General features: G+C 41.8%; 1 protein-coding gene across 2 annotated transcripts in view; it reads right to left on the bottom strand.

Annotated features, from left to right (window-relative positions):
- CCDC68 (coiled-coil domain containing 68) overlaps positions 1–15,726 on the bottom strand; it is a 65,305-nt gene that overhangs the window by 7,515 nt on the left and 42,064 nt on the right. For both annotated transcript variants that reach the window (XM_070743547.1, XM_070743546.1), the window contains exons 8-10: positions 12,393–12,498; positions 8,256–8,339; positions 6,148–6,224 (exon numbers count right to left, since the gene is read on the bottom strand). In XM_070743547.1, coding sequence (XP_070599648.1) covers positions 6,148–6,224; positions 8,256–8,339; positions 12,393–12,498 — 267 coding nt within the window. The remainder of the gene's footprint in view (positions 1–6,147; positions 6,225–8,255; positions 8,340–12,392; positions 12,499–15,726) is intronic.

The raw sequence follows: 15,726 nt of genomic DNA, 5'->3' as shown, positions 1-15,726 counted from the left end.
ACCCAGGTGGCTGGTATTGCACTTAGGTGGCAATGACCTGTGCATGCTGGGAGGCCTGGCGCTGCTCATCCAGGCACGCGAAGACCTGCGAAGGCTTCGTGAGGTCTGGCCCACCACCCAGGTGGTGTGGTCAGACATATTACCTAGGATTGTGTGGAGGGATGCCTCTTCCCTTAGGGCCATTCACCGGGCTAGGAGACGGGTGAATAGGGCTATGGGGAAAACGGTTAGAGAATTGGGTGGAGTGGTAATACCTCATCCCCTTATATCAATAGATAAGCCATGGCTCTACCGTAATGATGGCGTTCACCTGTCTGACCAGGGGAACGCCATCTTCTTACAGGACCTGCAGCGGTCTCTGCGTGAGCTGGCGCAGCTAGAGGGGGGAGTCGGGGGGCCAAGATAGAGATCTGACCCCCGCTCCTGTGGCAGGTTAGGGGCGGAAAATTGGGTGGTTTAGCAACCGCGCGTTCTCCCTTGGGCATCTTTGGGGATGATTGACAGGTTCTCTGCAAGCTCATGGAGGGAGTTTCTGCCTGAGCAGCTGGGGGGAACCTGTCTTTGGGTCCTGCACCTTTAATTCCCCGATTCGGGTTAGCCGGCGGGACCCCCCTCATGCACAGCATGGCAGAAAAGGTCACAGGTGACGGCCTGGCCCTCACCTGGACCTTGCATCGAGATACGCCCATGAGTTGCCCAGGAATGTTTACTGGCATAACGTCATTTCCGCCCCGGAAGTATTTGTTTGACCCTGCAGGTCCAGTTCCGGGTCATAGTTGTTTATGCTAATTTATGCAAAATATTTGAATAAATTATGCAAATTTATGTTAATAAAAATGACCCAATTTTAAATCCAGCTCTGGTGTCCGTGTCGTTACTCCGTCTCTCCAGCAAGGGCAGCGCCGGACTTACCCGGCAGGCAGGCTTTGCTGGAGGGACCGGGAGACACGGTCCCTCATGGCGGCCGCCATTTTGAATCCCGGGCGAAGTCTCGCGATGCGAGACTTCGCTCGGGAGAGCAGGGCCTGATTGGCTAAGGCCCTGATTGGTCCGGGCGGGGCCTGCTTGCCCTATATAAGGGCGAGCAGGCCCGGGGCTCTTCCTTTTCGCCCGGACCAAGCTCCTGAGCAGACACCCGCCCGCCCTCCACTATTTGGCAGTGTGCTTAGGGGTCGCCCTTAGGGGGCCGAATGGGAATTTTTTGCAGTTCTGCCTCTTAGCTGAGCTGTTTTTTCGCCCATTCCACACTGGGGTGATGGCTGTGCGGTTAGGGGGTGCTTGCATTAATTAGGTTAATTGGCTTACCTTTGGTCATTTGGGTAGGCAGGTTAGGGGCGGAAAATTGGGTGGTTTAGCAACCGCGCGTTCTCCCTTGGGCATCTTTGGGGATGATTGACAGGTTCTCTGCAAGCTCATGGAGGGAGTTTCTGCCTGAGCAGCTGGGGGGAACCTGTCTTTGGGTCCTGCACCTTTAATTCCCCGATTCGGGTTAGCCGGCGGGACCCCCCTCATGCACAGCATGGCAGAAAAGGTCACAGGTGACGGCCTGGCCCTCACCTGGACCTTGCATCGAGATACGCCCATGAGTTGCCCAGGAATGTTTACTGGCATAACGTCATTTCCGCCCCGGAAGTATTTGTTTGACCCTGCAGGTCCAGTTCCGGGTCATAGTTGTTTATGCTAATTTATGCAAAATATTTGAATAAATTATGCAAATTTATGTTAATAAAAATGACCCAATTTTAAATCCAGCTCTGGTGTCCGTGTCGTTACTCCGTCTCTCCAGCAACAAGGGGACACAATCTGAAGTTAGTTGGGGGAAAGATCAAAAGCAACATGAGAAAATATTATTTTACTGAAAGAGTAGTAGATCCTTGGAACAAACTTCCAGCAGACGTGGTAGATAAATCCACAGTAACTGAATTTAAACATGCCTGGGATAAACATATATCCATCCTAAGATAAAATACAGAAAATAGTATAAGGGCAGACTAGATGGACCAGGAGGTCTTTTTCTGCCGTCAGACTTCTATGTTTCTATGGTTAGCAAGACTATGATTTGATTGATTGCCTGAATTAGCTAAAGACTACTGAATTTGAAATATCAGAATTCCCTATAGTTTGGTTCTTGGGACTAATTCTTTTAATGATAATAGTGACCAAGTGCTGGAAAGATTTCCACAGGAAAACTCATATCTGTAACTATAACATGCTTACTATATCTTTGGCCCCACCTCCTGGAGAATCTGCACATTGCAGAAATTTATTGGTTGATTCATGAGCATAACTTTTTCCAGCTATCTCATAGGAAAAATACTGAATGATATATCCTGTCAACAACTGTACTTATTGTCGATTGTCTAGCCCAGCTACTGCAATTTTTTCATAAACGACATGTAGCACAAGAAGTTTGGCTTTTACACTGACTGCTGAAACCCCACAAGCTTAACCAAGTCCGATAGCTTCATTTGTACACCATGCTAACCTAGGATTGTTTTAATCTTAGTTAGAATTTTAAACTTTTATGCGTTGTGGGAACTCAAACGGGTTGATTATCTTATAATGCAGTGTATTGTGTGAACTGTAAAATGAGTTAAATCAGTAACCAAGTTTAGGATCTTAGACAAAAATGATTATTGCCTTCCACAAGCTATTATAATTAATATATTACTTGTTAATTCTATCTGTTCCTACTCTAAGAACCTTCAAAAGGGATTACAGTCTCCAGAATCCCCAATCACATGGGAATTTTGGGAGTTGCACTCCCAATACACCTGAACTGGACTACATGGAAACAGACTGTTTTTAATTTTTGTCAGTGGCCACCAAATTGAAACATTCCCAGGGAAAATGGTTCCAGTACTCTTCTTATATTGCACCCCTTAAAAACATAGAAATAACAGAATAACAGAGTTGGAGGTCTTCTAGTTCAATACCCTGCTCAGGCAGGAAACCCTATACCATTTCAGACAAATGGGTTTTCCAATCTCTTCTTAAAACTTCCAGTGTTAGAGCATTTGCAAATTCTGGAGGCATGTTGTCCCACTGATTAATTGTTCTAACTGTCTGGAAAATTCTCCTTAGTCCTAAATTATTTCTCTCCTTGATTAGTTTCTACCCATTGCTTCTTGTTCTAACCTCAGGTACTTTGGATAATAACTTCACTCCCTCTTCTTTGTGGCAGCCCCTGAGATATTGGAAGACTGCTATCATGTCTCCCCTAGTCCTTCTTTTCATTAAACTAGACATACCCAGTTCCTGCAACCGTTCTTTATATGCTTTACTTTCCAGTCCCTTAATTATTTTTGTTGCTCTTCTGGGCATTCTTTCATCAGCATATTTTTTACATTGTGGCAACCACAACTGGATGCTGTATTCCAGGTGTGGCCTTATCAAGGCATTATAATGTTGGTCTTAGTTCTATCCCTCTGTTAATGCAGCCTAGAACTGTGCTGGCTTTTTTGGCAGCTGCAGCACACTGCTGGCTCATATTTTTTTTATTTATTTATTGTTAGAGTTGGAAGGGACCATGCGGGTCATCAAGTCCAACCCCCTGCCTAAGCAGGAACCCTATAGCATCCTAGCCAAATGGCAGTCCAATTTCCTCTTAAAAATGTCCAGAGTATTGGAGTTCACAACGTCCGCTGGTAGGTATTTCCACTGGTTGATCGTTCTGACCGTCAGGAAGTTCTTCCTTATTTCCAGGTTGAATCTCTCCTTGGTCAGCTTCCAGCCGTTGTTCCCCATCCGGCCCTCCGGTGCCCTGGAGAATAAAGTGATCCCCTCCTCTCTGTGGCAACCCCTCGTATACCTGTAGACTGCTATCATGTCCGCTCTGGCCCTCCTTTTCTCTAGGCTATCCATGCCCAGTTCCTGCAGTCTCTCTTCAGAAGTCTTGGTTTCTAGACACCTGATCATTTTGGTTGCTCTTTTCTGCACCTTCTCCAGAGTTTAAATGTCTTTTTTGAAGTGTGGTGACCAGAACTGAACATAGTACTCCAGGTGTGGTCTGACCAGGGCATAGTAGAGGGGTATTAAGACTTCCCTGGTCTTGGGGTGTATTCCCCCTGTTGATGCAGCTTAGCATTGTATTGGCTTTTTTGGCTGCTGCTGCACATTGTTGGCTCATTTTTAGTTGATTATCCACCAAGACTCTGAGATCTCTTTCACCGTCACTACTGCTGAGAGGTGTTTAAGTGGTGGTCCATTCGGACTCCAAGATCCCTTTCACAGTTATTACTGTTCAGCAAGATACCACATATACTATACTTGTGCATTTTGTTTTTCTTGCCTAAATGTAGAACCTTACTTTTTTCACCCTTGAATTTCATTTTTCTTGATAGTGCCCAATGTTCAAGTCTGTCAAGATCCTTCTGTATCTTGAGCCTATCATCTGGAAAGTTGGCTGTTCCTGCCAGTTTGATGCCATCTGCAAAATTGATGAATTCTCCATCTATCCCCTCATCCAAATAATTGATGAAAATATTGACGAGTACTGGGCCTAAAACAGCGCCTTGGGGTGCCCCACTGCATAATTCTCTCCAGGTAGATGCAGTTCCATTGCAGACTATACATTGAGTGCAGTTGGTCAGCCAGTTAGAAATCCATTTGGTGGTGATGCTGTCTAACCCACATTTTTCTAACTTATCAAGTAGTAGATTGTGGTCTACTTTGTCAAATGTTTTATCGAAGTCCAAATAGGTTATATCCACAGCATTCCTCTGGTCCACTAATTTTGTCAATTTGTCAAAGAATAAAATAGCATTAGTCTGGTATGATCTGTTTTTGGCAAATCCATGTTGGCTTTTGGTTACTTACTTACTTACTTACTTACTTACTTACTTACTTACTTACTTACTTACTTACTTACTTACTTAAATACTTAATTATTAGATTTGTATGCCGCCCCTCTCCGTAGACTCGGGGCGGCTCACAATACAATAAAACAGTTCATGACAAATCTAATAATTTACAATTTAAAATATTTAAAAACCCCATTATTAAAAGGACATACATACAAACATACCATACATAAATTATATAGGCCCAGGGGAAATATCACAGTTCCCCTATGCCTGACGACAAAGGTGGGTTTTGAGACGTTTACGAAAGGCAAGGAGGGTAGGGGCAGTTCTAATCTCTGGGGGGAGCTGGTTCCAGAGAGTCGGGGCCACCACAGAGAAGGCTCTTCCCCTGGGGCCCGCCAACTGACATTGTTTAGTTGACAGGACCCGGAGAAGGCCCACTCTGTGGGACCTAATCGGTCACTGAGATTCGTGCAGCAGAAGGCGGTCTCGGAGATATTCTGGTCCGATGCCATGAAGGGCTTTATAGGTCATAACCAACACTTTGAATTGTGACCGGAAACTGATCGGCAACCAATGCAGACTGCGGAGTGTTGGTGTAACATGGGCATACCTGGGGAAGCCCATGACTGCTCTCGCAGCTGCATTCTGCACGATCTGAAGTTTCCGAACACTTTTCAAAGGTAGCCCCATGTAGAGAGCATTACAGTAGTCGAACCTCGAGGTGATGAGGGCATGAGTGACTGTGAACAGTGAGTCCCGGTCCAAATAGGGCCGCAACTGGTACATCAGGCGAACATGGGCAAACGCCCCCCTCACCACAGCTGAAAGATGTTTCTCTAATGTGAGCTGTGGATCGAGGAGGATGCCCAAGTTGCGGACCCTCTCTGAGGGGGTCAATACATTCTCCCCCAGGGTAATGGAAGGACAGACGGAGTTGTCCTTGGGAGGCAAAACCCACAGCCATTCCGTCTTATCCGGGTTGAGTTTGAGTCTGTTGACACCCATCCAGGCCCCAACAGCCTCCAGGCACCGGCACATCACTTCCACTGCTTCATTGGTTATGACTTTGTTTGCATCTAGGGGTTCACTGATTCATTGCTTGGCGATCTTTCCAGAATCTTTCCAGGTATTGAAGTCAGGCTAATAGGACTGTAGTTTTCTGGCTCTATTGTTTTTTCTTTTTTTTTGAAGTTTTAAAAATTTCCAGACATTTTTGGCAGGGTTGGGAGAAAACAAAGAAACCCATGTACACTGGTGTTTAATCTTTCAAATCAAAAGAATGTTAGCATTTCTAAAGATGTAACCGTTAAACCACCATAAAAATAAGGAAGTGACGTACCTTGTGCAAACAGCTTTGGAGATTTTTGGTTTTGATTGGCTCTTGTAGACTTCCACTTCACACTTCAGTTCCTTGTTCTAGAAATTTAGAGTGTATAAGTATATACATCATATGAACCTCAAATATTAACACAAACATATAGGTGCTTTTTTGCCTGCCTTCCACAGGATACCACAAATTGTAACTAATTAAAAAGATGGGATAAAAATAGCAACAATAAAACCAGGAAGAGAGAATTATCACAAAAGTAGTTATTAGTCAGTTGTGGATCAGCTGAACGACATCTCTGAGCTCCACATCATATATTATGATCCAGCTGCCTTAGTCCAGTGCTGAGTTGCTACTGGTTCGCCCCGATTTGGGACAAACTGGTAGCTGTGATATATACAAATAGAAGTAGAATGACTGTGGAAAAAGAAAGTAAAGAGTAGTCATAGATGACCTGGGTGTAATTCCAAAACATCTGGAGCATCACTTGAACAACATCGGCATTGACAAAATCACCACCAGTCAATTGCAAAAGGCAGCTTTATTTGAAACGATGTTTATAGAGATTTTCAATCATCCAGGTCATGGTTGTCCCAAAGATTCTTTTAAAAAGGCAACTGGATTTATTGGGGGTTTTTTTCCTTGAAAATGTTTCACTTCTCCTCCAAGAAGCTTCTTCAGTACAAAGCGGAAGAAGCTTTATTTTTATTTATTTATTTATTTTGTCCAATACACAATGAAGGTTATAGAGGATATACTCGTAGTAAAATATATCAGAGAAAGTGTTATGCCGGGCTTCATGTTACGAGCCCCAATTAAGTCAGAAATGTAAATTCAAACACACACGCTGTTTTTAATAAACAGAAAAGCTGTTTATCCAAAATAAAGCTGTGCACACACACTTTAAACTGGGCCAGATAACAGTCCTTGAAAGTTGTGAGAACAAAAACAAGCAAAGCAGATAAGAGCAGCTGTGGAAGCGTCACAGCCAGACCTCTTCCACTCAGTCCACAAGTTTTTACTTAGCTGTGAAATATCCCCAAGAGTCTGTGAAAAACCAGGAACAAAATGCAAACACAACGTCTCCTTCTCCAAACTGATAATCTCCCACATGCGCTTCCTGCAATGCTGGCATTTATCAGCAGCCCCATTAGCCTAATTGCCTCGGCCACATGTGTTCTCCCTTATCTCCTATGATACCTACGCAGTTGGTCCCTTCTAGCCATGAGCCTGCGCATTCTTGCATCTATCCACCGATCCTCCGAGTCCGAGTCCGATGACCCACTAATGGGGTCATTAACTAATGGGCTGGCTGCATCCATTTGTCTATCTGATCCTTCTTCTTCTTCCCCAGCATCTAACCTTGGCAAGGAATTCTCACTGTCTGAAGCTGATGGCAATAAGACAAGTCTTTGGGAACCTGAGGACTCTCCTAAGCCATCATCCAAATTCCCCATTGCAGGAGCTGGCCCAGAGCCAACCACAACAGAAAGAATAGAAGAGATATAGGAATAAAATATAGGAATAAAGATATAGGATATAGGAATAAGATATAGGAATAAAATATATCAATGAAAGAATAGAGAAAGGATATAGGAATAGAAGAAAAGATATAGGAGATATAGGAGAGATAATATGATAGGGGACGGAAGGCACACTAGTGCACTTATGCATGTCCCTTAACGACCTCTTAGAAATCTGGTGAGGACAACTGTGGATAGTCTAAGGGTAAAATGTTGGGGGTTAGGGGATGATACTACGGAGTCCAGTAATGAGTTCCACGCTTCGACAACTCGATTACTAAAGTCGTATTTTTTACAGTCAAGTTTGGAGCGGTTAATATTAAGTTTGAATCTGTTGTGTGCTCTTGGATGGGAAGTAAAATGTTTTCAAGGAAAATCCCCCCCTCAAATGTCCAGTTGCCTTTTGGAAAAGCAACTTTGGAATTTTATTTGTAGTAGCTTACATCCTGCAACAACAATACCTTTGACACCATCACACAACATCTGCCTATCTTAGGTCCTTGAAAAGGACTTGATAGGTGGATAAAAATGCCAAATCCAGTCTAAAGATCTAGCTGACAATGTGCTGAACCATAAGAGCAAGAATAATTACTTTACCTTTAATTGAAGCATTGCTATCTGGTCTTTCAAGTTTTCTATTCTTTCATCCTGATATTTCAGTTCTTTATTCAGCCCCTCGATCTAAAACAATGGAGAAATTATTTAGTAGCAGAATTTGATAGATGCAATTTTGAAGTCCCTGCCTTCAAAATTCATGAGATTATTTCACAGCAAAAACCACTTATGAGTAACATTTCAAATTGCTAGAATTATATATAAAAATATTTCTATGCCTTTTATTTTGTTACATTTCTCTACATTTTGTCCTTATTGTGATTTAAGAAGAGCTTCTACTCAAGTTAACACACCTGAAAAATTCTGAAGCGAGGGAAAGTTTGTGCCTTTCTACCAATAAAATTTAAATTTTTACCAATGTCTGAAGAATGATCTTCTATATGTTATGCTGGGCTTCACGTTACGAGCCCCCAGTTAAATACAAAGTAGAAATTCAAACACACACGGTTGTAAAGTAAACAAAGTTGGTTTATCAAAAGGAAAATAGTGTCCAAACGCACTTTTAGTCAAATCATTTACAATCAAAGGTAGTTTCAAATTTATCTAGAATTATAGGCAGCCCTCAGCATACAACTTTATGCAGCCTGCCCAAAATAATTGTGATAGTAGTAAAACACGTCACTCTTGTGGCAAATTTGATTTTACAACATTTTTTTTGTGGTGGCCATTAAATAAAGCAATGGGTTCATCATTGGCACCATTTTGCCAAAAATAAGAAGTGCTATCATGTGACCGAGGAACAAATGCTAAATATGATCAATGTTGCTGAGCATCCGAAATTCAGTCACATGACTGAGGAAGGGACCATCATAAGTTCAGCTCCAGGAGATGTCTCTTTTTGGGCTCCTTTATAACTTTGAATCCTAACCAGTCAAACATAAACTGAGGACTACCTCTATATCAAACACAATAGGTTGTCTTGAATGGAAATAAGTTTTCTCTTGAGTCATCTTTAACTTTGAACATACACATGTTGTGGTTAGCTCTGGCCCAGCTGTGGATGTGGGGGAGACATCCACATGCCGCAGGCCTGTTTTGCCCCCCCGCCCCGGTGGAATCTGCTGATGAAGGCTCCTCTGACTAAGAAGACATGAGTGACAGGGAGGAGGAGAGTGTGGCAGACAACTCAGAAGGAGATCAATTATTTCTCTCCTCCTTGGATTTGGAACAAGAGTTAATGATACAGCCATGCATGCGGAGAGCGATGCATAGGCAGCAACAACTGAGAGAGTATTATCAAAGAAAATGAGGCCACCCGTGGTTGGGTGGGGCTGTGGAAATTAGTGAGGCTGCAATAAATAGCAGCCTGTGGGTTTGGCCATTGTGGAGGATTATCTGATCGTTGTGTTTCGTGCCTGCTTTTCTGACTTTGACCTTTGTGTGCTGATTTCCCCCCGCTTTGAAACTAAACCAGAGCAAAGTGTGTTTTACTTTGTGAAAGAAGAAGGACTGTGAATTGCCTCACAGCTGCAAGCTAAGTATCTCAGAACTGAAAGGGACTTGTACAAATTACCAGTTTGTTTGGAGACGAGTGCTCTTTGCTATACAAAAAGAGTGCTTCATTTATTTACATTTTTGGTATAAAGAACATTGTTTTGAATTTTCAAATGTGTGTGTGTCTGAAATTGTATCTGTGCATTTTTGGGAGGATTCTCGACAGAACATACACATATTAGATATTTATTTGTACTGCATTATTTGTTCAAAGTTACTGCATTGCCACGTTTATCATTAATATCTGTATGCTGCCCGGCGTTAACTGAGGCAACAAATAAGCAAATAAACATTTGCTGTGTCATTTGTTGTTTGTTTGGATTTTTAGACCACCCTTCTCCAGTGGACTAATTGGTTTTAAATCTTATATTTCAAGACTAAATAAATAATAAAATGGTAACTTAGTTTTATATTCCATCGTTTCTCCTCAGCTCAAGGTATTTTATATAAATCCTTTCATTTTTTTTCCTCATAGAAAGAACGTCCATGTGAGAGAGTTAATTGGTCCAATATCATATGAAAATGAAAAGCTTGACAACTACAAAACATTATCCTTCTAAAAAAAACCCTCATATATCTTTGCCAATGATTTTCAGTTAATTAGAAATATAGAAACATAGAAGTCTGACGGCAGAAAAAGACCTCATGGTCCATCTAGTCTGCCCTTATACTATTTTCTGTATTTTATCTTAGGATGGAGATATGTTTATCCCAGGCATGTTTAAATTCAGTTACTGTGGATTTATCTACCACATCTGCTGGAAGTTTGTTCCAAGGATCTACTACTCTTTCAGTAAAATAATATTTTCTCATGTTGCTTTTGATTTTTCCCCCAACTAACTTCAGATTGTGTCCCCTTGTTCTTGTGTTCACTTTCCTATTAAAAACACTTCCCTCCTGGACCTTATTTAACCCTTTAATATATTTAAATGTTTCGATCATATCCCCCCTTTTCCTTCTGTCCTCCAGATTGAGTTCATTAAGTCTTTCCTGATACGTTTTATGCTTAAGACCTTCCACCATTCTTGTAGCCAGTCTTTGGACCCGTTCAATTTTGTCAATTAGTTAATTAGTTAATTTGTTAATTAGTCTTTTTGATGGTGAGAGTATACATGTGAATGTGTGGGTGTGTTTCTGAGAAAAAGGATACACAGATAGGTAGTACAAATATAAGAAAAGGACAGAATAAAGTTTTTGACTTTAGTTTTAATATTCATATTGAACTGCCTATATTTGATTAGAGATATGACTTTTCTCTTTGCTTCCTGAGCTTTCGTGATTTTTATCTTGAAAAACACCCTTTACTGTTTTTATATTTTTCTGTACTTTGTTCAATGATTAATTGGATAACTAGCTGCATCTCAAATATTTGAGACAGACATGAAGTTAATGACTGTGTTAATTAATGAGATAGTTATGCAATATTAAAAACACAACAGCAAAAGCTATTTAAAAATTAGATTGCAATAATCCTATTTTGTAATGTAACGTTTGCATGTATGTATAGTAAGTACAGTGGTACCTCTACTTACAAACTTAATTTGTTTCGTGACTAGGTTCTTAAGTAGAAAAGTTTGTAAGAAGAAGCCATTTTTCCAATAGGAATCAATGTAAAAGCAAATAATGTGTGCGATTGGGGAAACCACAGGGAGGGTGGAGGCCCTGTTTCCTCTCAGGAGATTCCTAGAGAGGCCCCATGGAGGCTTCTCCCCACCTTTTCCAGCTCTGTTTCCTCCCAGGAGATTCCTAGACAGGCCCCGCGGCGGCTTCTCCCTGCCTTTTCTGGTTACAGTTTCAGAGGCTCAGGTTTGTAAGTGAAAAAAGAGGGTGGAGGCCCTGTTTCCTCCCAGGAGATTCCTAGAGAGGCCACAAGGAGCCTTCTCCTCGCCTTTTCCAGCTCTGTTTCCTCCCAGGAGATTCCTAGGCAGGCCCCACGGAGGCTTCTCCCTGCCTTTTCTGGTTACAGTTTCGGAGGCTCAGGTTTGTAAGTGAAAAATGGTTCTTGAGAAGAGGCAAAAAAAATCTTGAACACCCGGTTCTTATCTAGAAAAGTTCGTAAATAGAGGCGTTTGTAGGTAGAGGTGCCACTGTATTGTATACTTTCAACATAACTTTAAAATATAAATGCACAAAAATGCAATACATGAATAATAATTACAAAAGTCTGACTGAAGTCTTTTAGTTGATTCATGGTCAAATAAATAGAAGTATTAACAGAAAATTATCCCATGAAAAGAAAGAATTGTATAATGGTTACAAGACCTCCCTTTTTATTTCCGATATTTTGAGGGAGGGGTCTTCTATAAATTTGCCAATAGAAACATAGAAAAATAGAAGTCTAACAGCAGAAAAAGACCTCATGGTCCATCTAGTCTGCCCTTGTACTATTTTCTGTATTTTATCTTAGGAGGGATAGATGTTTATCCCAGGCATGTTTCAATTCAGTTACTGTGGATTTATCTACCACGTCTGCTGGAAGTTTGTTCCAAGGATCTACTACTCTTTCAGTAAAATAATATTTTCTCATGTTGCTCCCTTATTTCTCAATCCTTCCATCCATGAAGGTGATTTCACTATATGTTGATCTGAACTGGCTCCTAGGATATTGAAATAGATGATTCAAACCTGGTGGATCAGATTGTGCAAATGGTGGTGCTGAGAATGGATCACACGGTCCAGGTGAGTAATTTGCTCCTGAAGAACACACATCTCTGACTGAACCTTTACACAGCTGGAAAAAACGAGAAAGAGAAATCAGCTAATGTAGAAACATAGAAGACTGACGGCAGAAAAAGACCTCATGGTCCATCTAGTCTGCCCTTATACTATTTCTTGTATTTTATCTTAGGATGGATCTATGTTTATTCCAGGCATGTTTAAATTCAGTTACTGTGGATTTATCAACCACGTCTGCTGGAAGTTTGTTCCAAGGATCTACTACTCTTTCAGTAAAATAATATTTTCTCATGTTGCTTTTGATCTTTCCCCCAACTAATTTCAGATTGTGTCCCCTTGTTCTTGTGTTCACTTTCCTATTAAAAACACTTCCCTCCTGAACCTTATTTAACCCTTTGACATATTTAAATGTTTTGATCATGTCCCCCCCTTTTCCTTCTGTCCTCCAGACTATACAGATTTAGTTCATTAAGTCTTTTCCTGATAGGTTTTATGCTTAAGACCTTCCACCATTCTTGTAGCCCGTCTTTGGACCCGTTCAATTTTGTCAATATCTTTTTGTAGGTGAGGTCTCCAGAACTGAACACAGTATTCCAAATGTGGTATCACCAGCGCTCTATACAGCGGGATCACAATCTCCCTCTTCCTGCTTGTTATACCTCTAGCTATGCAGCCAAGCATCCTACTTGCTTTTCCTACCGCCCGACCACATCACCTATTTTGGGACTGTCAGAAATCACTACCCCTAAATCCTTCTCTTCTGAAGTTTTTGCTAACACAGAACTGCCAATACAATACTCAGATTGAGGATTCCTTTTCCCCAAGTGCATTATTTTACATTTGGAAACATTAAACTGCATTTTCCATTGCTTTGACCATTTATCTAGTAAAGCTAAATCATTTACCATATTATAGACGCCTCCAGGAATATCAACCCTATTGCACACTTTAGAGTCATTGGCAAATAGGCAAACCTTCCCTACCAAACTTTCCCCTAATGTATGCACTGGAAAAGCATTAAAGCAGAGGTTTTCAAACTTGGCAACTTTATGATTTGTAGACTTCAAATCCCAGAATTCCTCAGCCAGCTTATGCTGATTGAAGAATTCTGGGAGGTGAAGTCCACAAGTCTAAAAGTTGCCAAGTTTGAAGGCCTTTGCATTAAAGAAAGAAAAATGAAGACTAATTGGGATAAAGCCATTGAGAACATTTGCATGAACATTATGTAAGATGGAGACTTTGTTATTGACCAAATGGGCAAATAACGATGAAATGTTCAGGTTAGTAGGAACCGATAAAAAAACCCTCCTGTTTTCAATGGAATTGAAAACATTGGGGTATTGGGGTTTTGTTAACTTTTTTTTTCAATTTTATAAATATATCCCTATCTCTAGGCTGGAAACTGTTCTGCCAGCATGTCCCAACCACCCGTAATTACAGGGTAATTAGTCCAAACAGACACACACCACACAATAGAAGGAAAACCAAATGTCTTTATCAACAGAAAAGCAGAAAAAACTCCCATTTTTACATGTCAAAGGGATTTTCTGGTACACACAAGGCACAGGTTAAATGCAATCCAATTTCTCACCCAGTAACTGGGAAATTGAGTCCAATTCCAAAGTCCAGAAAGTCCACACACAGTCTTGAACAGGGAAACAGCAAAACCATGATCTTGACGAAACTATGAATCAGATAAACTTCCACAAGGCTAAACCAGCATGCTGCTCTTTTTCTCTGTAGCACTAATTACAGCACCCCACCCAACCACAGGTGGCCTCACATATCTCCTGTAATAATCCTTCAGTTGTTCTCTCCTATGCATCACTCTACGCATGCATGGATGTGTCATTAATTCTTGTTCAGAATCCAGGGATGATAAGGATGATTAATCTCCTCCTGGGCTGTCTGCCAAACTCTCCTCTTCCCTGCCACTCACGCTTCCTGCATCAGAGGAGCCTTCGTCGGTAGATTCTATTGGGAGCAAAACAGGCCTGTGGCATGTGGATGATTCCCCCACATCCACCTCCACATTCCTTGGGGCAGGAGGTGGGCCAGAGCCAACCACAACAGAAACAGTCTGTTTCCCAATTTCTGGTGGGCCCAGTAGGTTCATGTTTCACCCTCGCCTTTGGAAGACCAAAGGCTTCCCTGGAGTCAGGGGAGGATAAAAACGCCCTCCCCCATCTCCCCGGAGGTTGTCTGGAAGCCAAAAGTGCCCTCCCAGAGCCTCTCTGCAAGCAAAAATCAGCTGGCCGACACACACATACACCTTGGAGCTAAGCTAGGGCAACGACTCAGGTGCCAGCAGATATGGCTCCACGTGCCACCTGTAGCATCCGTGCCATAGGCTCGCCATCACTGCCCTTGAAGGCTGAATTGCTACTTAGCAATGACAAAATCAAGAAATTGAATTTGGATGATCTGATAGCAAAAAGGACTCACAGATCATGAAAACCATACCAGAACTATACGTTCTTCTGGAGATCTTCTCTACAGACTTCTGCTAAGAATGAAAAAAATTAACCGTTGCATGTCTCCATGACTATCAGCTAGCCAGATTTGTTTCCTTTTCCTTCATCTCCCCTGAGTCACACCAGTGTTTTCTAGATAAGCATAGCTTCACCCCTGCTGCTCCATTTAAATTCTACATTTGCAATCAGTTAATATAAATGTATTATGGGCAACTGCCCGTATTTTCATTTAATTTAATTTAATTTATTAGATTTGTATGCCGCCCCTCTCCGAAGACTCAGGGTGGCTCACAATAACAATAAACACAGTAAATAATAATACAAATCCAATTAATAAAAGTAGAATTAAAACCCCTTAATATTAAAAACAATCAATGCAATGCAGTCATCAATGCTATAGTTAGAAGAGAGGGGGGAGTTAATCCCCCCATGCCTGGTGGCATAGGTGAGTCTTTTTATTTATTTATTGTTAGAGTTGAAAGGGACCATGCCCTAGCAGGAACCCTATAGCACACCAGTCAAGTGGCAGTTCAATCTTCTCTTAAAAATGTCCAGAGTGTTGGAGTTCACAACGTCCGCTGTTAGGTTGTTCCATTGGTTGATCGCTCTGACCGTCAGGAAGTTCCTCCTTATCTCCATGTTGAATCTCTCCTTGGTCAGCTTCCAGCCATTGTTTAACATCTTGCAGAAGATGGAGAGGGTGGGGGCAATTCGAATCTCTGGGGGGAGTTGATTCCAGATTGCCGGGGCCACCACAGAGAAGGCTCTTCCCCTATGTCCCACCAGACGACATTGTTTAGTCGACGGGA

The sequence above is a fragment of the Erythrolamprus reginae genome, chromosome 2, assembly GCF_031021105.1.
Source record: "Erythrolamprus reginae isolate rEryReg1 chromosome 2, rEryReg1.hap1, whole genome shotgun sequence".
Classification (NCBI taxonomy): domain Eukaryota; kingdom Metazoa; phylum Chordata; class Lepidosauria; order Squamata; family Dipsadidae; genus Erythrolamprus; species Erythrolamprus reginae.
This window is presented reverse-complemented; position numbering and strand designations above follow the sequence as displayed.